At 34.8% G+C, this 25,099-nt stretch overlaps 1 protein-coding gene across 1 annotated transcript in view; it reads left to right on the forward strand.

The window, feature by feature from the left end:
- Positions 1–683: 683 nt before the first annotated feature.
- LOC139842351 (uncharacterized) overlaps positions 684–25,099 on the forward strand; it is a 61,815-nt gene continuing 37,399 nt past the window's right edge. Inside the window, exon 1 of the mRNA XM_071832501.1 lies at positions 684–1,394. Within this exon, the coding sequence (XP_071688602.1) occupies positions 684–1,394 (711 nt within the window). The remainder of the gene's footprint in view (positions 1,395–25,099) is intronic.

Consider the following 25,099-nt stretch of genomic DNA (forward strand, 5'->3'; position numbering starts at 1 on the left):
GGTGTCGATTGACGGTCGATCCCGGCGTCGGTTGGTGATGGACAGCGGCGAAGGACTGGGGACACCCAATGCTCTAAGCGTTTTTTTTTATTATTGAAACACATTTTTTTAAATTGTACAACTAATTTATGTACGTAGGTTGACACGTGGACAAAATTCTATTTATTATTTATGCTTATGCTCATGATTATCGTTATGTGTATGCTCATGTTTATCGTTATGCTTATTGAAATGTAAGTAAAAAGTAAGGAGTAAAATTGAAAAGTAGATAAAAATATACGTAATAATCATTTTTTCTTAAACTATATTTTTTGTTGATGGACTATTAAACGACAGAGAAAATATTACGGAGTAATAAGAGCACAGGGTGTCCCCCGTCCCCTATGTCAACGTTTTCCCTAAATCGACGCCGGCCCGCCGTCGCCCGACACCGCCTCACCGTCGCCAGCTTCGATTTCCGGCGTCGAATTTCGATTTTGAGCCACAGACGGTGTAAAAAATAGCCGTTGTTTATGGGATAGTGTGTATATATCCGTTATCAAACGGTTGTTTTTTTTTTTTTTTTGTTTTTTTTCTTCTTTTCTCTATAAATACTATACATTTTCCCATTCCAACTCACATTTCTTTTCTTACCAAACCTACTCTAATACAAAAAAAATATACCTCTTTTAATTTAGGAAAAAATGTCTTCATCTTCGAGTAGTTCGCACGATGATTACACAAATTATACGCTCAATTTACTTGATCAAGTTGATGAATCTTCGAACGATGGTGTTAATTCTCGTCTTTACGTTCGTCGTGATCATTATAATGCTCATAATCGTTTGATGGAGGATTACTTTGATGAGGGGTGCAAATATACGGAAGATCAATTCAAACGTCGTTTTCGGATGCGTCGCCGTGTTTTTCTTCGAGTGATGAACGATATACTCAACTATGATGTCAATCCATTGCCTACCCATTTTATATGGTTTCATCGAAGGCAAGATTCTCGCGGTATGTGGAGTATTAGTCCACATTTAAAAATCACCGCCGCACTCCGTCAGCTAGCATACGGCTATACACCGGATGCTTTAGACGAGTATTTGCAAATGAGTGAACGAGTTGGGCGTGAATCTTTGCTAAACTTTACTATGTGCATTATTGACTTGTATAATACTGACTACTTAAGAGAGCCGTCTTTGCATGACATTCAGCGTTTATATGAAGCCCATGAAAGGATTCATGGCTTCCCGGGCATGTTGGGTAGCATCGATTGTATGCATTGGGCATGGGCAAAATGTCCAGTTGCGTGGAGAGGCCAATTTATGCGAGACGATCACAGTCACCCAACCATTATGCTTGAAGCCGTCGCGTCGTATGATAATTGGATTTGGCATGCGTATTTTGGTGTGGTGAAATGTCCCGTTCATATCGATTATAAACGTTCCATATTAATTGATTTCGTTGCGAGGTTTTGACCTCTATATGAGACGTTTTTCAAAGACTGCATTCGTTTTTAAAACAAACCATAACCTTTATTTTATCGACAAGGTTAAAAAGACACCACCTAGATTATCCAGAAATGATAATCTAAAAATATCACACTTACACACTACCAATACATATTGGTTTATAATATTAATATGTTACAACAAAATAAATCTCGAATGCAGTTTTAAACAATATTATACAAGCATGCTGACACCAAATCTTGTCCACATATTAGCATGCAACAGCGGAAGCTCTTAATAATTATCTGAGAATAAACATGCTTTAAACGTCAACAAAAATGTTGGTGAGTTATAGGTTTAACCTATATATTTATCAAATTGTAATAATAGACCACAAGATTTCATATTTCAATATACATCCCATACATAGAGATAAAAATCATTCATATGGTGAACACCTGGTGACCGACATTAACAAGATGCATATAAGAATATCCCCTATCATTCCGGGAAATCCTTCGGACATGATAAAAACGAATTCGAAGTACTAAAGCATCCGGTACTTTGGATGAGGTTTGTTAGGCCCAATAGATCTATCTTTAGGATTCGCGTCAATTAGTAGATCGGTTTACTAATTCTTAGGTTACCAAGCAAAAGGGGAATATTCTGCTTCGATCATTCACCCATATAATGTAGTTTCATTTACTTGTGTATATTTCGTAAAACATTTATAAAACTGCATGTATTCTCATCCCAAAATATTAGATTTTAAAAGTGGGACTATAACTCACTTTCACAGATTTTTACTTCGTCGGGAAGTAAGACTTGGCCGCTGGTCGATTCACGAACCTATAACAAATATGTACATATATATCAAAGTATGTTCAAAATATATTTACAACATTTTTAATACGTTTATGTTTTAAGTTTATTAAGTCAGCTGTCCTCGTTAGTAACCTACAACTAGTTATCCGCAATTAGATGTACAGAAATAAATCGATACATGAAATGTCCCGTTCATATTGATTATAAACGTTCCATATTAATTGATTTCGTCGCGAGGTTTTGACCTCTATATGAGACGTTTTTCAAAGACTGCATTTGAAATGTCCCATTCTTATTGATTAAAAACGTTCCATATTAATTGATTTCTTTGCGAGGTTTTGACCTCTATATGAGACGTTTTTCAAAGACTGCATTCATTTTAAAACAAACCATAACCTTTATTTCATCAATAAAGGTTTAAAAAGCTTTACGTAGATTATCAAATAATGATAATCTAAAATATCCTGTTTACACACGACTATTACATAATAGTTTACAATACAAATATGTTACAACGAAATAAGTTTCTTGAATGCAGTTTTTACACAATATCATACAAGCATGGACTCCAAATCTTGTCCTTATTTAAGTATGCGACAGCGGAAGCTCTTAATAATCACCTGAGAATAAACATGCTTAAAACGTCAACAAAAATGTTGGTGAGTTATAGGTTTAACCTATATATATCAAATCGTAACAATACACCACAAGATTTCATATTTCAATATACATCCCATACATAGAGATAAAAATCATTCATATGGTGAACACCTGGTAACCGACATTAAAAAGATGCATATATAAGAATATCCCCATCATTCTGGAACACCCTTCGGATATGATATAAATTTTGAAGTACTAAAGCATCCGGTACTTTGGATGGGGTTTGTTAGGCCCAATAGATCTATCTTTAGGATTCGCGTCAATTAGGGTGTCTGTTCCCTAATTCTTAGATTACCAGACTTAATAAAAAGGGGCATATTCGATTTCGATAATTCAACCATAGAATGTAGTTTCACATACTTGTGTCTATTTTGTAAATCATTTAATAAACCTGCATGTATTCTCATCCCAAAAATATTAGATTTTAAAAGTAGGACTATAACTCACTTTCACAAATTTTTACTTCGTCGGGAAGTAAGAATTGGCCACTGGTCGATTCACGAACCTATAACAAATATGTACATATATATCAAAGTATGTTCAAAATATATTTACAACACTTTTAATACATTTTGATGTTTTAAGTTTATTAAGTCAGTTGTCCTCGTTAGTAACCTACAACTAGTTGTCCATAGTTAGATGTACAGAAATAAATCGATATATATTATCTTGAATCAATCCACGACCCAGTGTATACACGTCTCAGGCTAGATCACAACTCAAAGTATATATATTTTTGAAATCAACCTCAACCCTGTATAGCTAACTCCAACATGACTGCATATAGAGTGTCTATGGTTGTTCCAAATAATATATATACATGGGTCGATATGATATGTCAAAACATTTGCATACGTGTCTATGGTATCCCAAGATTACATAATATATTAGAATACATGTATAATACAATATAAGTTATCTAGGATATGATTTGTATAGAATTGTTAATATTTCCCGTAGCTACAAAAATAAAAAAAATATCCAATCTTGTTTTACTCATAACTTCTTCATTTTAAATCCGTTTTGAGTGAATCAAATTGCTATTGTTTCATATTGAACTCTGTTTCATATGAACTCTATTTCATATAGGTTTATTGTCAGAAATATAAGTTACAAGTCATTTTTGTAAGAGGGAGTCATTTTAGTCGAAAGAACGACGTCTTGATGACCATTTTGAAAAACATACTTCCACTTTGAGTTTAACCATGATTTTTGGATATAGTTTCATTTTCATAAGAAAAATCATTTTCCCAGAAGAACAACTTTTAAATCAAAGTTTATCATATTTTTTAATTATCAAACCCAAAAACAGCCCGCGGTGTTACTACGACGGCGTATGTCCAGTTTTACGGTGTTTTTCGTGTTTCCAGGTTTTAAATCATTAAGTTAGCATATCATATAGATATAGAACATGTATTTAGTTGATTTTAAAAGTCAAGTTAAAAGGATTAACTTTTGTTTGCGAACAAGTTTAGAATTAACTAAACTATGTTCTAGTGATTTCAAGTTTAAACCTTCGAATAAGATAGCTTTATATGTATGAATTGAATGATGTTATGAATATCATTACTACCTCAAGTTTTGTGGATAAACCTACTTGAAAAGAGACAAATGGATCTAGCTTCAAAGGATCTTGGATGGCTTGAAAGTTCTTGAAGTAGAATCATGACACGAAAACAAGTTCAAGTAAGATTTCCACTCGAAATAAGATTGTTATAGTTATAGAAATTGAATCAAAGTTTGAATATGAGTATTACCTTATATTAGAAAGATATCTTACTGTAAATAAGAAAGATTTCTTGAGGTTGTATGATCACTCTACAATGTTGGAAGTAAGCTAGCAAACTTGGAAGTATTCTTGATATTATGAAACTAGAACTTGTAGAATTTATGAAGAACACTTAGAACTTGAAGATAGAACTTGAGAGAGATCAATTAGATGAAGAAAATTAAAGAATGAAAGTGTTTGTAGGTGTTTTTGGTCGTTGGTGTATGGATTAGATATAAAGGATATGTAATTTTGTTTTCATGTAAATTAGTCATGAATGATTACTCATATTTTTGTAATTTTATGAGATATTTCATGCTAATTGCCAAATGATGGTTCCTACATGTGTTAGGTGACTCACATGGGCTGCTAAGAGCTAATCATTGGAGTGTATATACCAATAGTACATACATCTAAAAGCTGTGTATTGTACGAGTACGAATACGGGTGCATACGAGTAGAATTGTTGATGAAACTGAACGAGGATGTAATTGTAAGCATTTTTGTTAAGTAGAAGTATTTTGATAACTGTCTTGAAGTCTTTCAAAAGTGTATGAATACATATTAAAACACTACATGTATATACATTTTAACTGAGTCGTTAAGTCATCGTTAGTCGTTACATGTAAGTGTTGTTTTGAAACCTTTAGGTTAACGATCTTGTTAAATGTTGTTAACCCAATGTTTATAATATCAAATGAGATTTTAAATTATTATATTATCATGATATTATGATGTACGAATATCTCTTAATATGGTATATATACATTAAATTTCGTTACAACGATAATCGTTACATATATGTCTCGTTTCAAAATCATTAAGTTAGTAGTCTTGTTTTTACATATGTAGTTCATTGTTAATATACTTAATGATATGTTTACTTTTCATAATATCATGTTAACTATATATATAACCATATATATGTCATCATATAGTTTTTACAAGTTTTAACGTTCGTGAATCACCGGTCAACTTGGGTGGTCAATTGTCTATATGAAACCTATTTCAATTAATCAAGTCTTAACAAGTTTGATTGCTTAACATGTTGGAAACACTTAATCATGTAAATAAAAATTTCATTTAATATATATATAAACATGGAAAAGTTCGGGTCACTACAGTACCTACCCGTTAAATAAATTTCGTCCCGAAATTTTAAGTAGTTGGAGGTGTTGACGTATCTTCTGGAACTAAATGCGGGTATTTCTTCTTCATCTGATCTTCTCGTTCCCAGGTGAACTCGGGTCCTCTACGAGCATTCCATCGAACCTTAACAATTGGTATCTTGTTTTGCTAAAGTCTTTTACCTCACGATCCATTATTTCGACGGGTTCTTCGATGAATTGAAGTTTTTCGTTGATTTGGATTTCATCTAACGGAATAGTGAGATCTTCTTTAGCAAAACATTTCTTCAAATTCGAGACGTGGAAAGTGTTATGTACAGCCGCGAGTTGTTGAGGTAACTCAAGTCGGTAAGCTACTGGTCCGACACGATCAATAATCTTGAATGGTTCGATATACCTTAGATTTAATTTCCATCGTTTACCAAATTGAACAATGCCTTTTCAAGGTGCAACTTTAAGCATGACCATCTCTCCAATTTCAAATTCTATATCTTTTCTTTTAATGTCAGCGTAGCTCTTTTGTCGACTTTGGGCGGTTTTCAACCGTTGTTGAATTTGGATGATCTTCTCGGTAGTTTCTTATATTATCTCCGGACCCGTAATCTGTCTATCCCCCACTTCACTCCAACAAATCAGAGACCTGCACTTTCTACCATAAAGTTCTTTAAAAGGCGCCATCTCAATGCTTGAATGGTAGCTATTGTTGTAGGAAAATTCTGCTAACGGTAGATGTCGATCCCAACTGTTTCCGAAATCAATAACACATGCTCGTAGCATGTCTTCAAGCGTTTTTATCGTCCTTTTGCTCTGCCCATCAGTTTGTAGATGATATGCAGTACTCATGTCTAGACGAGTTCCTAATGCTTGCTGTAATGTCTGCCAGAATCTTGAAATAAATCTGCCATCCCTATCAGAGATAATAGAGATTGGTATTCCATGTCTGGAGACGACTTCCTTCAAATACAATCGTGCTAACTTCTCCATCTTATCATCTTCTCTTATTGGCAGGAAGTGTGCTGATTTGGTGAGACGATCAACTATTACCCAAATAGTATCAAAACCACTTGCAGTCCTTGACAATTTAGTGATGAAATCCATGGTAATGTTTTCCCATTTCCATTTAGGGATTTTGGGTTGTTGAAGTAGACCTGATGGTTTTTGATGCTCAGCTTTGACCTTAGAACACGTCAAACATTCTCCTACGTATTTAGCAACATTGGCTTTCATACCCGGCCACCAAAAATGTTTCTTGAGATCCTTGTACATCTTCCCCGTTCCAGGATGTATTGAGTATCTATTTTTATGAGCTTCTCTAAGTACCATTTCTCTCATATCTCCAAATTTTGGTACCCAAATTCTTTCAGCCCTATACCGGGTTCCGTCTTCCCGAATATTAAGATGCTTCTCCGATCCTTTGGGTATTTCATCCTTTAAATTTCCCTCTTTTAAAACTCCTTGTTGCACCTCCTTTATTTGAGTAGTAAGGTTATTGTGAATCATTATAATCATAGATTTTACTCGAATGGGTTCTCTGTCCTTCCTGCTCAAGGCGTCGGCTACCACATTTGCCTTCCCCGAGTGGTAACGAATCTCAAAGTTTAATCATTCAACAATTCAATCCACCTACGCTGCCTCATATTCAGTTGTTTCTGATTAAATATGTGTTGAAGACTTTTGTGGTCGGTATATATAATACTTTTGACCCCATATACGTAGTGCCTCCAAGTCTTTAATGCAAAAACAACCGCGCCTAATTCCAAATCATGCGTCGTATAATTTTGTTCGCGAATCTTCAATTGTCTAGACGCATAAGCAATCACCTTCGTTCGTTGCATTAATACACAACCAAGATCATGCTTTGATGCATCACAATAAATCACAAAATCATCATTCCCTTCAGGCAATGACAATATAGGTGCCGTAGTTAGCTTTTTCTTCAATAGCTGAAATGCTTTCTCTTATTCATCCTTCCATTCAAATTTCTTCCCTTTATGCGTTAATGCAGCCAAGGGTTTTGCTATTCTAGAAAAGTCTTGGATGAACCTTCTGTAGTAACCAGCTAGTCCTAAAAACTGGCGTATGTGTTTCAGAGTTTTCGGGGTTTCCCACTTTTCAACAGTTTCTATCTTTGCCAGATCCACCTTAATACCTTCTTTGTTCACTATGTGACCGAGGAATTGAACTTCTTCCAACCAAAATGCACACTTTGAAAACTTAGCGTACAATTCTTCCTTCCTCAATACTTCTAACACCTTTCTCAAATGTTCACCGTGTTCTTGGTCATTCTTTGAGTAAATAAGTATGTCATCAATGAAAACAATGACAAACTTGTCAAGGTATGGTCCACACACTCGGTTCATAAAGTCCATGAACACAGCTGGTGCATTAGTTAAACCAAACGGCATGACCATAAACTCGTAATGACCGTAACGTGTTCTGAAAGCAGTCTTTGGAATATCATCTTCTTTCACCCGCATTTGATGATACCCGGAACGTAAGTCAATCTTTGAATAAACATACGAGCCTTGTAGTTGATCAAATAAGTCGTCGATTCTCGGTAGTGGGTAGCGGTTCTTGATGGTAAGTTTGTTCAACTCTCGGTAGTCGATACACAACCTGAATGTACCATCTTTCTTCTTGACAAACAAAACAAGAGCTCCCCACGGTGATGTGCTTGGTCGAATGAAACCACGCTCTAAAAGTTCTTGTAATTAGCTTTGCAGTTCTTTCATCTCACTGGGTGCGAGTCTGTAAGGAGCACGAGCTATTGGTGCAGCTCCTGGTACAAGATCTATTTGAAATTCAACGGATCGATGTGGGGGTAATCCCGGTAATTCTTTCGGAAATACATCGGGAAATTCTTTTGCGACGGGAACATCATTGATGCTCTTTTCTTCAGTTTGTACTTTCTCGACGTGTGATAGAACAGCATAGCAACCTTTTCTTATTAGTTTTTGTGCCTTCAAATTACTAATAAGATATAGCTTCGTGTTGCCCTTTTCTCCGTACACCATTAACGATTTTCCTTTTTCTCGTATAATGCGAATTGCATTTTTGTAACAAACGATCTCTGCTTTCACTTCTTTCAACCAGTCCATACCGATTATCATATCAAAACTCCCTAACTCTACTGGTATCAAGTCAATCTTAAATGTTTCGCTAACCAGTTTAATTTCTCGATTTCGACATATATTATCTGCTGAAATTAATTTACCATTTGCTAATTCGAGTAAAAATTTACTATCCAAAGGTGTCAATGGACAACTTAATTTAGCACAAAAATCTCTACTCATATAGCTTCTATCCGCACCCGAATAAAATAAAACGTAAGCAGATTTATTGTCAATAAGAAACGTACCCGTAACAAGCTCCGGGTCTTCCTGTGCCTCTGCCGCATTAATATTGAAAACTCTTCCGCGGCCTTGTCCATTCATGTTCTCCTAGTTCGGGCAATTTCTAATAATGTGGCCTCTTTTTCCACATTTATAACAAACTACATTGGCATAACTTGCTCCGACACTACTTGCTCCGCCATTACTCGTTCCGACACCATTTGTTCCTTTCGTTCTGTTAACCCATGGTCCGTAGACCTCGCACTTCACCGCACTATGACCATTTCTTTTATACTTGTTGCAAAATTTGGTACAGAACCCCGAGTGATACTTTTCACACCTTTGGCATAGCTGCTTCTGATTGTCGTTGTTGTTGCGGTTGTTATTGTTGTTGGAATGATTGTTGTAGTTGTTGTTGTTGTTGTTGTTTTGTCGTTTGTTGTAGTTGCGATTGATGTTGCAATTGTTGGGATAGTTGTTGTTGTTTTGGTGACTCTTATCACCGTTTTTCTCCCACTTTCTTTTGACTAGCTTCACGTTGGCCTCTTCGGTCGCCTGTTCTTTAATTCTTCCCTCAATCTGGTTCACTAGTTTGTGAGCCATTCTACATGCCTTTTGTATGGAGGCAGGCTCGTGTGAACTTATATCTTCTTGGATTCTCTCCGGTAACCCTTTCACAAACGCGTCGATCTTCTCTTCCTCATCTTCGAACGCTCTCGGACACAATAGGCACAATTCTGTGAATCGTCTTTCGTACGAAGTAATATCGAATCCCTGTGTTCGTAACCCTCTAAGTACTGACTTGAGCTTATTGACCTCGGTTCTAGGACGGTACTTCTCATTCATCAAGTGCTTGAATGCTGACCACGGTAGCGCGTAAGCAGCATCTTGTCCCACTTGCTCTAGATAGGTATTTCACCATGTTAACGCAATTTCCTGTGAAGGTATGCGTAGCGTACTTAACTTTGTCTCCTTCAGCACACTTACTTATGGCAAAGACCGATTCAACTTTCTCGGTCCACCATTTCAATCCGATTTGTCCTTCGGTCCCATCAAATTATGAAGGTTTGCAGGCAGTGAATTCCTTGTAGGAGCATCCTACACGATTTCTTGCACCGTTAGCTGTATTGCTAGATTCAGAGTTATTGTTGGTATGTAGCGCGGCCTGTACTGCGGCTATGTTTGAAGCAAAAAAGGCACGAAATTCCTCTTTGCTCATATTCAAGGTGTGTCGAGTAGTCGGTGCCATTTCCTTCAAAATAGTCAAATGAAACTAGTTAATCATATAGAATATCAAGAGTAGTCAATGGTATTTCGTAGCGTAATATGAACTTATTTATAAAAGCTCTTTCTTCATATTAGCGTTTTATATTCTTTAATTCGGGTAGTACCTACCCGTTAAGTTCATACTTAGTAGCTAACATACCATTTCAACTACTACAATTCTATATGAAAAACTAATCACAAAAAAAAAAAAAACATATTCAAACCTTTATACAATAACTTGCAAACTTACAATACCGCTATTTTACATATAGCATGAAATATAGCACATAAAACTTTGATACAAAGTAGTTGCGAAGATAATTCTAGTTAATAAATAAGGCGTTCAGCAAAGGCAATAAAGACACGTAATTCATACGTCCAGAAACAAGTCAAGCATTCTGGTTTTACTAATACCACTTCCCATCCTTGGTTTTGTGGAACATAACCGTTGTGACCGATAGTAAGACAATGTGTTGTAACGTCGTCAAAAGGATGAAGGTTACGTAATGACCAACAGTCTCGTAATAACCTAAAAACCTCATTTCTTACCCCAATTACCGACTCCGTCACTTGTGGGAACATTTTGTTTAATAGTTGTAGCCCGATGTTCTTGTTCTCACTTTGGTGAGAAGCGAACATTACTAACCCGTAAGCATAGCATGCTTCTTTATGTTGCATGTTAGCCGCTTTTTCTAAATCACGAAGTCCTATATTCGGATATATTGAGTCAAAATAATTTCTTAACCCGTTGTGTAATATAGCATTTGGGTTCCCCGCAATATATGCGTCAAAGTAAACACATCGTAACTTATGGATTTCCCAATGTGATATCCCCCATCTTTCGAACGAAGGCCTTTTATAAACCAAGGCATTCTTGGAACGTTTTTCGAATGTCTTACAAACTGATCTCGCCTTAAATAGTTGTGCCGAGGAATTCTGACCGACTCTAGACAAGATTTCATCAATCATGTCTCCGGGTAGGTCTCTTAAAATATTGGGTTGTCTATCCATTTTGTGTTTTTATACTGTAAAATAGACAAGAGTTAGATTCATAAAAAAATACTTATTAATACAAGCAATTTTTACATATATCATAAAGCATAAGCACACTATATTACATATATTACACCACACGAATACAACTATCTTATTCCGACTCGCTCGTTTCTTCTTCTTCAGTTTTGGTTCGTTTTGCCAAGTTTCTAGGGATATATGATGTTCCCCTAATACGAGCCGTCGTTTTCCACATTGGTTTAGAAAAACCTGGTGGTTTAGAGGTTCCCGGGTTATTGTCACAACTTAAGAAATACGGGTGTTGACGATACATATAAAGTTCATCGGGTTTGGAATCAAATTTCTCTATTTTTATGCCCTTTCCCTTATTGTTCTCTTTTTCCTTATTAAATTGTGTTGGGGTAATTTCTATAACATCATCGGAATCCTTGTCGGGATCCGATTCATCGTAGAATTGGTAATCCTCCCAATACTTTGCTTCCTTGGCGGAAACACCATTGACCATAATTAGCTTTGGTCGGTTGGTTGAGGATTTTCTTCTACTTAACCATTTTATTATTTCCCCCACTGGTTCTATTTCTTCTTCCGGTTCCGATTCTTCTTCCGGTTCCGACTCTTCTTCCGGTTCCTCTTCAGGAACTTGTGAATCAGTCCACGAATCAATCCAATTTACATTTGACTCTTCATTATTATTAGGTGAGTCAATGGGACTTGTTCTAGAGGTAGACATCTATCACATAATATCAAACACGTTAAGAGATTAATATATCACATAATATTCACATGTTAAAAAATATATAGTTTCCAACAAAATTTGTTAAGCAATCATTTTTCAAGTAAACACGGTCGAAGTCCAGACTCACTAATGCATCCTAACAAACTCAATAAGACACACTAATGCAAAATTCTGGTTCTCTAAGACCAACGCTCGGATACCAACTGAAATGTCCCGTTCTTATTGATTAAAAACGTTCCATATTAATTGATTTCGTTGCGAGGTTTTGACCTCTATATGAGACGTTTTTCAAAGACTGCATTCATTTTAAAACAAACCATAACTTTTATTTCATCAATAAAGGTTTAAAAAGCTTGACGTAGATTATCAAATAATGATAATCTAAAATATCCTGTTTACACACGACTATTACATAATGGTTTACAATACAAATATGTTACAACGAAATAAGTTTCTTGAATGCAGTTTTTACACAATATCATACAAGCATGGACTCCAAATCTTGTCCTTATTTAAGTATGCGACAGCGGAAGCTCTTAATAATCACCTGAGAATAAACATGCTTAAAACATCAACAAAAATGTTGGTGAGTTATAGGTTTAACCTATATATATCAAATCGTAACAATACACAAGATTTCATATTTCAATATACATCCCATACATAGAGATAAAAATCATTCATATGGTGAACACCTGGTAACCGACATTAACAAGATGCATATATAAGAATATCTCCATCATTCCGGGACACCCTTCGGATATGAGATAAATTTCGAAGTACTAAAGCATCCGGTACTTTGGATGGGGTTTGTTAGGCCCAATAGATCTATCTTTAGGATTCGCGTCAATTAGGGTGTCTGTTCCCTAATTCTTAGATTACCAGACTTAATAAAAAGGGGCATATTCGATTTCGATAATTCAACCATAGAATGTAGTTTCACGTACTTGTGTCTATTTTGTAAATCACTTAATAAACCTGCACGTATTCTCATCCCAAAATTATTAGATTTTAAAAGTGGGACTATAACTCACTTTCACAGATTTTTACTTCGTCGGGAAGTAAGACTTGGCCACTGGTCGATTCACGAACCTATAACAAATATGTACATATATATCAAAGTATGTTCAAAATATATTTACAACACTTTTAATACATTTTGATGTTTTAAGTTTATTAAGTCAGCTGTCCTCGTTAGTAACCTACAACTAGTTGTCCATAGTTAGATGTACAGAAATAAATCGATATATATTATCTTGAATCAATCCACGACCCAGTGTATACACGTCTCAGGCTAGATCACAACTCAAAGTATATATATTTTTGGAATCAACTTCAACCCTGTATAGCTAACTCCAACATTACTGCATATAGAGTGTCTATGGTTGTTCCAAATAATATATATACATGGGTCGATATGATATGTCAAAACATTTTCATACGTGTCTATGGTATCCCAAGATTACATAATATATTAGAATACATGTATAATACAATATAAGTTAGCTAGGATATGATTTGTATAGAATTGTTAATATTTCCCGTAGCTACAAAAATAAAAAAATATCCAATCTTGTTTTACCCATAACTTCTTCATTTTAAATCCGTTTTGAGTGAATCAAATTGCTATGGTTTCATATTGAACTCTATTTTATGAATCTAAACAGAAAAAGTATAGGTTTATAGTCAGAAATATAAGTTACAAGTCGTTTTTGTAAGAGGTAGTTATTTCAGTCGAAAGAACGACGTCTTGATGACCATTTTGAAAAACATACTTCCACTTTGAGTTTAACCATGATTTTTGGATATAGTTTCATGTTCATCAGAAAAATCATTTTCCCAGAAGAACAACTTTTAAATCAAAGTTTATCATAGTTTTTAATTATCAAACCCAAAAACAGCCCGCGGTGTTACTACGACGGCGTATGTCCAGTTTTACGGTGTTTTTCGTGTTTCCAGGTTTTAAATCATTAAGTTAGCATATTATATAGATATATAACATGTGTTTAGTTGATTTTAAAAGTCAAGTTAGAAGGATTAACTTTTGTTTGCGAACAAGTATAGAATTAACTAAACTATGTTCTAGTGATTTCAAGTTTAAACCTTCGAATAAGATAGCTTTATATGTATGAATCGAATGATGTTATGAACATCATTACTACCTCAAGTTTTGTGGATAAACCTACTGGAAAAGAGACAAATGGATCTAGCTTTAAAGGATCTTGGATGGCTTGAAAGTTCTTGAAGTAGAATCGTGACACGAAAACAAGTTCAAGTAAGATTTCCACTCGAAATAAGATTGTTATAGTTATAGAAATTGAATCAAAGTTTGAATATGAGTATTACCTTATATTAGAAAGATATCTTACTATAAATAAGAAAGATTTCTTGAGTTTGTATGATCACTCTACAAGATTGGAAGTAAGCTAGCAAACTTGGAAGTATTCTTGATTTTATGAAACTAGAACTTGTAGAATTTATGAAGAACACTTAGAACTTGAAGATAGAACTTGAGAGAGATCAATTAGATGAATAAAATTGAAGAATGAAAGTGTTTGTAGGTGTTTTTGGTCGTTGGTGTATGGATTAGATATAAAGGATATGTAATTTTGTTTTCATGTAAATAAGTCATGAATGATTACTCATATTTTTGTAATTTTATGAGATATTTCATGCTAGTTGCCAAATGATGGTTCCCACATGTGTTAGGTGACTCACATGGGATGCTAAGAGCTGATAATTGGAGTGTATATACTAATAGTACATACATCTAAAGGCTGTGTATTGTACGAGTACGAATACGGGTGAATACGAGTAGAATTGTTGATGAAACTGAACGAGGATGTAATTGTAAGCATTTTTGTTAAGTAGAAGTATTTTGATAACTATCTTGAAGTCTTTCAAAAGTGTATGAATACATATTAAAACACTACATGTATATACATTTTAACTGAGTCGTTAAGTCATCGTTAGTCGTTACATGTAAGTGTTGTTTTGAAACCTTTAGGTTAACGATCTTGTTAAATGTTGTTAACCCAATGTTTATAATATCAAATGAGATTTTAAATTATTATATTATCATGATATTATGATGTACAAATATCTCTTAATATGGTATATATACATTATATTTTGTTACAACGATAATCGTTACATATATGTCTCTTTTCAAAATCATTAAGTTAGTAGTCTTGTTTTTACATATGTAGTTCATTGTTAATATACTTAATGATATGTTTACTTATCATAATATCATGTTAACTATATATATAACCATATATATGTCATCATATAGTTTTTACAAGTTTTAACGTTCGTGAATCACCGGTCAACTTAGGTGGTCAATTGTCTATATGAAACCTAGTTCAATTAATCAAGTCTTAACAAGTTTGATTGCTTAACATGGTGGAAACACTTAATCATGTAAATAACAATTTAATTTAATATATATATATATAAACATGAAAAAGTTTGGGTGACTATAGTATTCATTTTTAAAACAACCATAACCTTTATTTTATCGATAAAGGTTTAAAAAGCATTACGTAGATTATCAAATAATGATAATCTAAAATATACCGTTTACACACGACCATTACATAATGGTTTACAATAAGAATATGTTACATCAAAAATAAGTTTCTTGAATGCAGTTTTTATATAATATCATACAAGTATGGACTCCAAATCTTGTCCTTATTTTAGTATGCAACAGCGGAAGCTCTTAATAATCACCTGAGAATAAACATGCTTATAACGTCAACAAAAATGTTGGTGAGTTATAGGTTTAACCTATATATTATCAAATCATAATAATAGACCACAAGATTTCATATTTCAATTTACATCCCATACATAGAGATAAAATTCATTCATATGGTGAACACCTGGTAACCGACATTAACAAGATGCATATAAGAATATCCCCTATCATTCCGGGAAATCCTTCGGACATGATATAAACGAATTCGAAGTAATAAAGCATCCGGTACTTTGGATGGGGTTCGTTAGGCCCAATAGATCTATCTTTAGGATTCGCGTCAATTAGTAGATCGGTTTACTAATTCTTAGGTTACCAAGCAAAAGGGGCATATTCAGCTTCGATCATTCACCATATAATGTAGTTTCAAGTACTTGTGTCTATTTCATAAAACATTTATAAAACTGCATGTATTCTCATCCCAAAAATATTAGATTTTAAAAGTGGGACTAAAACTCACTTTCACAGATTTTTACTTCGTCGGGAAGTAAGACTTGGCCACTGGTTGATTCACGAACCTATAACAAATATGTACATATATATCAAAGTATGTTCAAAATATATTTACAACATTTTGAATACATTTTACTATTTTAAATTTATTAAGTCAGCTGTCCTCGTTAGTAACCTACAACTAGTTGTTCACAGTTAGATGTACAGAAATAAATTGATATATATTATCTTGAATCAATCCACGACCCAGTGTATACACGTCTCAGGCTAGATCACAACTCAAAGTATATATATTTTTGGAATCAACCTCAACCCTATATAGCTAACTCCAACATTACTGCATATAGAGTGTCTATGGTTGTTCCAAATAATATATATACATGGGTCGATATGATATGTCAAAACATTTGTATACGTGTCTATGGTATCCCAAGATTACATTAGAATACATGTATAATACAATATAAGTTAGCTAGGATATGATTTGTATAGAATTGTTACAATATTTCCCGTAGCTACAACAATCAAAAAATATCCAATCTTGTTTTACCCATAACTTCTTCGTTTTAAATCCGATTTGAGTGAATCAAATTGCTATGGTTTCATATTGAACTCTATTTTATGAATCTAAACATAAAAATTATAGGTTTATAGTCGGAAAAATAAATTATAAGTCATTTTTGTAAAGGTAGTCATTTCAGTCGAAAGAACGACGTCTAGATGACCGTTTTGGAAAACATACTTCCACTTTGAGTTTAACCATGATTTTTGGATATAGTTTCATGTTCATAAGAAAAATCATCTTCCCAGAAGAACAACTTTTAAATCAAATTTTATCATTGTTTTTAATTAACTAACCCAAAACAGCCCGCGGTGTTACTACGACGGCGTATATCCGGTTTTACGTTGTTTTTAGTGTTTTTCGGTTTTAAATCATTAAGTTAGCATATCATATAGATATAGAACATGTGTTTAGTTAATTTTAAAAGTCAAGTTAAAAGGATTAACTTTTGTTTACGAACAAGTTTAGAATTAACTAAACTATGTTCTACTGATTACATGTTCAAATCTTCGAATAAGATAGTTTTATATGTATGAATCGAATGATGTTATGAACATCATTACTATCTTAAGTTTAGTAGGTAAACCTACTGGAAGTGACAAGAAATGATCTAGCTTCAAAGGATCTTGGATGGCTTGAAAGTTCTTGAAGTAAAATCATGACACGAAAACAAGTTCAAGTAAGATTATCACTCGAATTAAGATAGTTAGAGTTATAGGAATTGAATCAAAGTTTGTATATGAGTATTACCTTGATTTAGAATGATATCTTACTGTAAACAACAAGGATTTCTTGAGGTTGGATGATCACTTTACAAGATTGGAAGTGAGCTAGTAAACTTGGAAGTATTCTTGATTTTATGAAACTAGAACTTGTAGAATTTATGAAGAACACTTAGAACTTGAAGATGGAACTTGAGAGAGATCAATTAGATGAATAAAATTGAAGAATAAAAGTGTTTGTATTTGTTTTTGATCGTTGGTATATGGATTAGATATAAAGGATATGTAATTTTGTTTACTTGTAAATAAGTCATGAATGATTACTAATATTTTTGTAATTTTATGAGATATTTCATGCTAGTTGCCAAATGATGGTTCCCACATGTGTTAGGTGACTCACATGGGCTACTAAGAGCTGATGATTGAGTGTATATACCAATAGTATATACATCTTAGAAGCTGTGTATTGTACGAGTACGAATACGGGTGCATACGAGTAGAATTGTTGATGAAAATGAATGAGGATGTAATTGTAAGCATTTTTGTTAAGTAGAAGTACTTTGATATTTGTCTTGAAGTCTTTCAAAAGTGTACTAATACATCTAAATACACTACATGTATAAACATTTTAACTGAGTCGTTAAATCATCGTTAGTCGTTATATGTAAGTGTTGTTTTGAAACCTTTAGGTTAACGATCTTCTTAAATGTAATTAATTCATTGTTATTATACTTAAATGAGATGTTAAATTGTTATGTTAACATTATAACATGGTGTATGAATATATCTTAACATCATATATATATGTTAAAATACTATTACAACGATAATCGTTACGTATATATATTGTTTCAAAATTCTTAAGTTAGTAGTCTTGTTTTACATATGTAGTTCATTGTTAATATACTTAATTATATGTATAATTATCATTTTATCATGTTAAATATAGTGTAACAATATCTTAATATTATACATATGTATTTAGTAAGACGTTGTTATAACGATAATCGTTATGTATATCGTTTCGAGCTTCATAATTCAATATTCTCATTTTTTTATGTATATCACCAATTGTTAATATACTTAGTGAGATACTTACCTATCATAATCTCATGTTAACCATATATATGTCCATATATATAACATCATGTCGTTTTTACAAGTTTTAACGTTCGTGAATCGCCGGTCAACTTGGGTGGTCAATTGTCTACATGAAACTCATTTCAAATAATCAAGTCTTAACAAGTTTGATTACTTAACATGTTGGAAACATTTAATCATGCAAATATAGTTTTCATTTAATATATAATCATGGAATAATCATGGAAAAGTTCGGGTCACTACAGTACCTACCCGTTAAATAAATTTCGTTTCGAAATTTTAAGCTGTAGAAGGTGTTGACGAATCTTCTGGAAATAGGTGCGAGTATTTCTTCTTCATCTGATCTTCACGCTCCCAGGTGAATTCGGGTCCTCTACGAGCATTCCATCGAACCTTAACAATTGGTATCTTGTTTTGCTTAAGTCTTTTAACCTCACGATCCATTATTTCGACGGGTTCTTCGATGAAATGAAGTTTTTTGTTGATTTGAATTTCGTCTAACGGAATAGTGAGATCTTCTTTAGCAAAACATTTCTTCAAATTCGAGACGTGTAAAGTGTTATGTACAGCCGCGATTTGTTGAGGTAACTCAAGTCGGTAAGCTACTGGTCTGACACGATCAATAATCTTGAATGGTCCAATATACCTTGGATTTAATTTCCCTCGTTTACCAAATCGAACAACGCCTTTCCAAGGTGCAACTTTAAGCATGACCATCTCTCTAATTTCAAATTCTATATCTTTTCTTTTAATGTCTGCGTAGCTCCTTTGTCGACTTTGGGCGGTTTTCAACCGTTGTTGAATTTGGATGATCTTCTCGGTAGTTTCTTGTATTATCTCTGGACCCGTAATCTGTCTATCCCCAACTTCACTCCAACAAATCGGCGACCTACACTTTCTACCATAAAGTGCCTCAAATGGTGCCATCTCAATACTCGAGTGGTAACTGTTGTTGTAGGAAAACTCTGCTAACGGTAGGTGTCGATCCCAACTGTTTTCAAAATCAATAACACATGTCTTCAAGCGTTTGTATCGTCCTTTTGCTCTGCCCATCAGTTTGTGGATGATAGGCAGTACTTATGTCTAGACGAGTCCCTAATGCTTGTTGCAACGTCTGCCAGAATCTTGAAACAAATCTGCCATCCTTATCAGAGATAATAGAGACTGATATTCCATGTTTGGAGACCACTTCTTTCAAGTATTGTCGTGCCAACTTCTCCATTTTATCATCTTCTCTCATTGGCAGAAAGTGTGCTGACTTGGTGAGACGATCGACTATTACCCAAATAGTATCATAACCACTTGCAGTCTTTGGCAATTTAGTAATGAAATCCATGGTAATGTTTTTCCATTTCCATTCTGGGATTTCGGGTTATTGAAGTAGACCTGATGGTTTCTGATGCTCAGCTTTGACCTTGGAACACGTCAAACATTCTCCTACATATCTAGCAATGTCGGTTTTCATACCCGGCCACCAAAAGTGTTTCTTGAGATCTTTGTACATCTTTCCCGCTCCGGGATGTATTGAATATCTGGTCTTATGTGCTTCCTTAAGTACCTTTCCTCTCACATCTCCAAACTTTGGTACCCAAATTCTTTCAGCCCTATACCGGGTTCCGTCTTCCCAAATATTAAGATGCTTCTCCGATCCTTTGGGTATTTCATCCTTTAAATTTTCCCCTTTTAAAACTCCTTGTTGCGCCTCCTTTATTTGAGTAGTAAGATTAGTGTGAATCGTTATATTCATAGCTTTTACTCGAATGGGTTCTCTGTCCTTTCTGCTCAAGGTGTCGGCTACCACATTCGCCTTCTCCGGGTGGTAACGAATCTCAAAATCGTAATCATTCAACAATTCAATCCACCTATGCTGCCTCATATTCAATTGTTTCTGATTAAATATGTGTTGAAGACTTTTGTGGTCGGTATATATAATACTTTTGACCCCATATAAGTAGTGCCTCCAAGTCTTTAATGCAAAAACAACCGCGCCTAATTCCAAATCATGCGTAGTATAATTCTGTTCGTGAATCTTCAATTGTCTAGATGCATAAGCAATTACTTTCGTTCGTTGCATTAATACACAACCGAGACCTTGCTTTGAGGAGTCACAATATATCACAAAATCATCATTCCCTTCAGGCAATGACAATATAGGTGCCGTAGTTAACTTTTTCTTCAACAATTGAAACTCTTTTTCTTGTTCATCCTTCCATTCAAATTTATTCCCTTTATGCGTTAATGCAGTCTAGGGTTTTGCTATTTTGGAAAAATCTTGGATGAATCTTCTGTAGTAACCAGCCAGTCATAAAAATTGACATATATGCTTTGGAGTTTTAGGTTTTTCCCACTTTTCAACGGTCTCAATTTTTGCCAGATCCACCTGAATACCTTCTTTGTTCACTATGTGACCGAGGAATTGAACTTCTGCCAACCAAAATGCACACTTTGAAAACTTAGCGTACAGTTTTTCTTTTCTCAGCAACTCTAGCACTTTTCTCAAATGTTCTTCGTGCTCTTGATCATTCTTCGAGTAAATAAGTATGTCATCGATAAAAACAATGACAAACTTGTCAAAATATAGCCCACACACTCGGTTCATGAGGTCCATGAACACAGCTGGTGCGTTAGTCAATCCAAACAGCATAACCATAAACTCGTAATGACCGTAACGCGTCCTAAAAGTAGTCTTTGGAATATCATCCTCCTTCACCCGCATTTGATGATATCCAGAACGTAAATCAATCTTCTAATAAACAGACGAGTCTTGTAGTTGATCAAATAAGTCGTCGATTCTCGGTAGTGGGTAGCGGTTCTTGATGGTAAGTTTGTTCAACTCTCGGTAGTCGATACACAACCTAAATGTACCATCTTTCTTCTTGACAAACAAAACAGGAGCTCCCCATGATGATGTGCTTGGTCGAATGAAACCACGCTCTAAAAGTTCCTGTAACTGACTTTATAATTCTTTCATTTTGCTGGGTGCGAGTCTGTATGGAGCACGAGCTATTGGTGCAGCTCTTGGTACATGGTCTATTTGAAATTCAACGGATCGATGTGGGGGTAATCCCGGTAATTCTTTCGGAAATACATCAGGAAATTCTTTTGCGACGGGAACATCACTGATGTTCTTTTCTTCAGGTTTAACTTCCTCGATGTATGCTAGAATGATGTAACAACCTTTTCTTATTAGTTTTTGCGCCTTCAGACTACTAATAAGATTTAATTTCGCGTTGTTCTTTTCTCCGTACACCATTAAAGGTTTTCCTTTTTCACGCATAATGCGAATCGCATTTTTGTAACAAACGACCTCTGCTCTCACCTTTTTCAACCAGTCCATGCCAATTATTACATCAAAACTTCCTAACTCGACTGGTATTAAATCAATTTTAAATGTTTCATCCCCCAGTTTAATTTCTCTCTCTCGACATATATTATCTGCTGAAATTAATTTACCGTTTGCTAATTCGAGTAAAAATTTACTATCCAAAGGCGTCAATGGGCAACTTAATTTAGCACAAAATTCTCTACTCATATAGCTTCTATCTGCACCCAAATCAAATAAAACATAAGCAGATTTATCATCAATAAGAAACGTACCCGTAACAAGCTCCGGCTCTTCCTGTGCTTCTGCCGCATTAATATTGAAAACTCTTCCACGGCCCTGCCCATTAGTATTCCCCTGATTCGGGTGATTTCTAATAATGTAGCCCGGTTTTCCACATTTATAACAAACATTGTTGGTATTACTTGCTCCGACACTATTCGTTTCGGCATTACTTGTTTCGACATTATTTGTTCCTTTAGTTCTGTTAAACTTTGGTCCGTAGACCTCACACTTTGTCGCGCTATGAACATTTCTTTTACACATGTTGTAAAATGTCGTGCAAAACCCCTGATGATTTTCTTCACACCTATGACATGGCTGTTTTTGGTTTTTGTTGCCGTTGTTGTTATTGAGGTTGTTGTTGGGATTGTTATTGTTGTTGAAACGGTTGTTGTAGTTGTTGTTGTTGTTGGGATGCTTGTTGTAGTTATTGTTAGGATTGCGGTTATTGTTGCGATTGTTGTTGCAGTTGTTGGGATAGTTGTTGCGATTGTGGTTGTAATTGTTGTTGTTGTTGTACTGGTGACTCTTGTCACCGTTTTCCTCCCACTTTCTCTTGAGTTGTTTCGTGTTGGCTTCTTCGGCCGCCTGCTCTTTAATTCTTCCCTCAATCTGATTTATGAGTTTATGAGCTATTCGACTTGCCTTCTGTATAGAAGCGGGCTCGTGTGAACTCACATCTTCTTGAATCCATACTGGTAACCCTTTTACAAACGCTTCGATCTTCTCTTCTTCATCTTCGAATGCTCCCGGACACAATAGGCACAACTCTGTGAATCGTCGTTCATATGTGGTAACGTCGAACCCTTGTGTTCATAACTCTCTAAGTTCTGCCTTGAGTTTATTGACTTCGTTTCTAGGACAGTACTGCTCGTTCATCAATTGCTTGAATGCCGACCACGGTAGTGCGTAAGCAGCATTTTGTCCTACCTGTTCAAGATAGGTGTTCCACCACGTTAATGCAGTACCTGTGAAGGTATGCGTGGCGTACTTAAATTTGTCCTCTTCGGTACACTTACTTATGGAAAACACCGATTCGACTTTCTCGGTCCACCGTTTCAATCCAATTGGTCCTTCGGTTCCATCAAATTCCAAAGGTTTGCAGGCAGTGAATTCTTTGTAGGAGCATCCTACACGATTTATTGCGCCGTTAGCTATATTGCTAGATTCAGAGTTATTGTTGGTATGTAGCGCAGCCTGTACTGCGGCTATGTTTGCAGCAAGAAAGGTACGAAATTCCTCTTCGCTCATATTCATGGTGTGTCGAGTAGTCGGTGCCATTTCCTTCAAAATAGCCAACTGAATCAAGTTAATCATACAGAATATTAAGAGTAGTCAATAGTATTTCGTAGCATAAAATAAACTCATTTATAAAAGCTTTTTCTTCATATTAGCGTTTTATAAGTTTAAATTCGGGTACTACCTACTCGTTAAGTTCATACTTAGTAGCTAATATACAATTCAACTACTACAATTCCATATGAAAAACTGATTATAGTAATATATCACATAAAAATATTCTTCAAACTTACAACTTCGCTATATTACATATAACATGAAATATATTACACTATGATACATGACAGTTTTGAAGATAAATCTAGTTAATACGCAAGTTGTTCAGCAAAGGAAATAAAGACACGTAATTCATAAGTCCAGAAACAAGTCATGCATTCTGGTTTTACTAAGACGACTTCCCATCCTTGGTCTTGTGGAAAATAATCGTTATGACCATTGGCTAGGCAGCATGTTGTAATGTCGTCAAAAGGACGAGGGGTTCGTAATGTCCAACAGCCCTGTACTAATCTAAAAACCTTGTTTCTCACCCCAACTACTGAATCCGTCACTTGTGGGAAGGTTTTATTTAAAAGTTGTAATCCAATGTTCTTTTTCTCACTTTGGTAAGAAGCGAACATCACTAACCCGTAAGCATAACATGCTTCTTTATGTTGCATGTTAGAAGCTCTTTCTAACTCACGAAATCCTATGTTGGGATATGTTGAGTCAAAATAGGTTCTTAACTCGTAGCGTAAAATTGCATTTGGGTTCCCCTCATTTAACGCTTTAAAGAAAACACGGCGTAACTTACGGTCTCCCCAATGTGATATACCCACCCATCAAAGGAAAGCCTTTTATAAACTAAGGCATTTTTGGAAATTCTTTCAAATGTTTGACAAGTTAATTTCGCCATAACTAATTGTGCTGATGAATTCTGACCGACTCTAGACAAGATTTCATCAATCATATCCTCTAGTAGGTCTTCTAAAATATTCAGTTGTCTACCCTTAACCTCCATTTTGTGTTTTAATACTGTAAAAATAGACGAGGGTTAGATTCATAAAAGATAATTAACAAACAATACAAGCAATTTTTACATAGAACATAAAAGTACAAGCACACTACAATACATATAATACACAACATGATTACAACTCTTTAATCCGACTCACTCGTTTCTTCTTCTTCGGACTTGGTTCGTTTTGCTAATTTCCTAGGGATATATGGTGCTCCCCTAATAAGAGCTGTCGTTTTCCACAATGGTTTAGAAAAACCTGGTGGTTTAGAGGTTCCCGGGTTATTGTTACAATTTAGAAAATACAGATGTTGCCGATACATATAAAGTTCATCGGGGTTGGAATCAGGTTTCTCTATTTTTATACCTTTTCCCTTATTATTTTCTTTTGCTTTATTAAATTGGGTCGAGGTAATTTCTATAACATCATCGGAATCCTC

This window comes from Rutidosis leptorrhynchoides, chromosome 4 (assembly GCF_046630445.1).
Source record: "Rutidosis leptorrhynchoides isolate AG116_Rl617_1_P2 chromosome 4, CSIRO_AGI_Rlap_v1, whole genome shotgun sequence".
Lineage (NCBI taxonomy): Eukaryota > Viridiplantae > Streptophyta > Magnoliopsida > Asterales > Asteraceae > Rutidosis > Rutidosis leptorrhynchoides.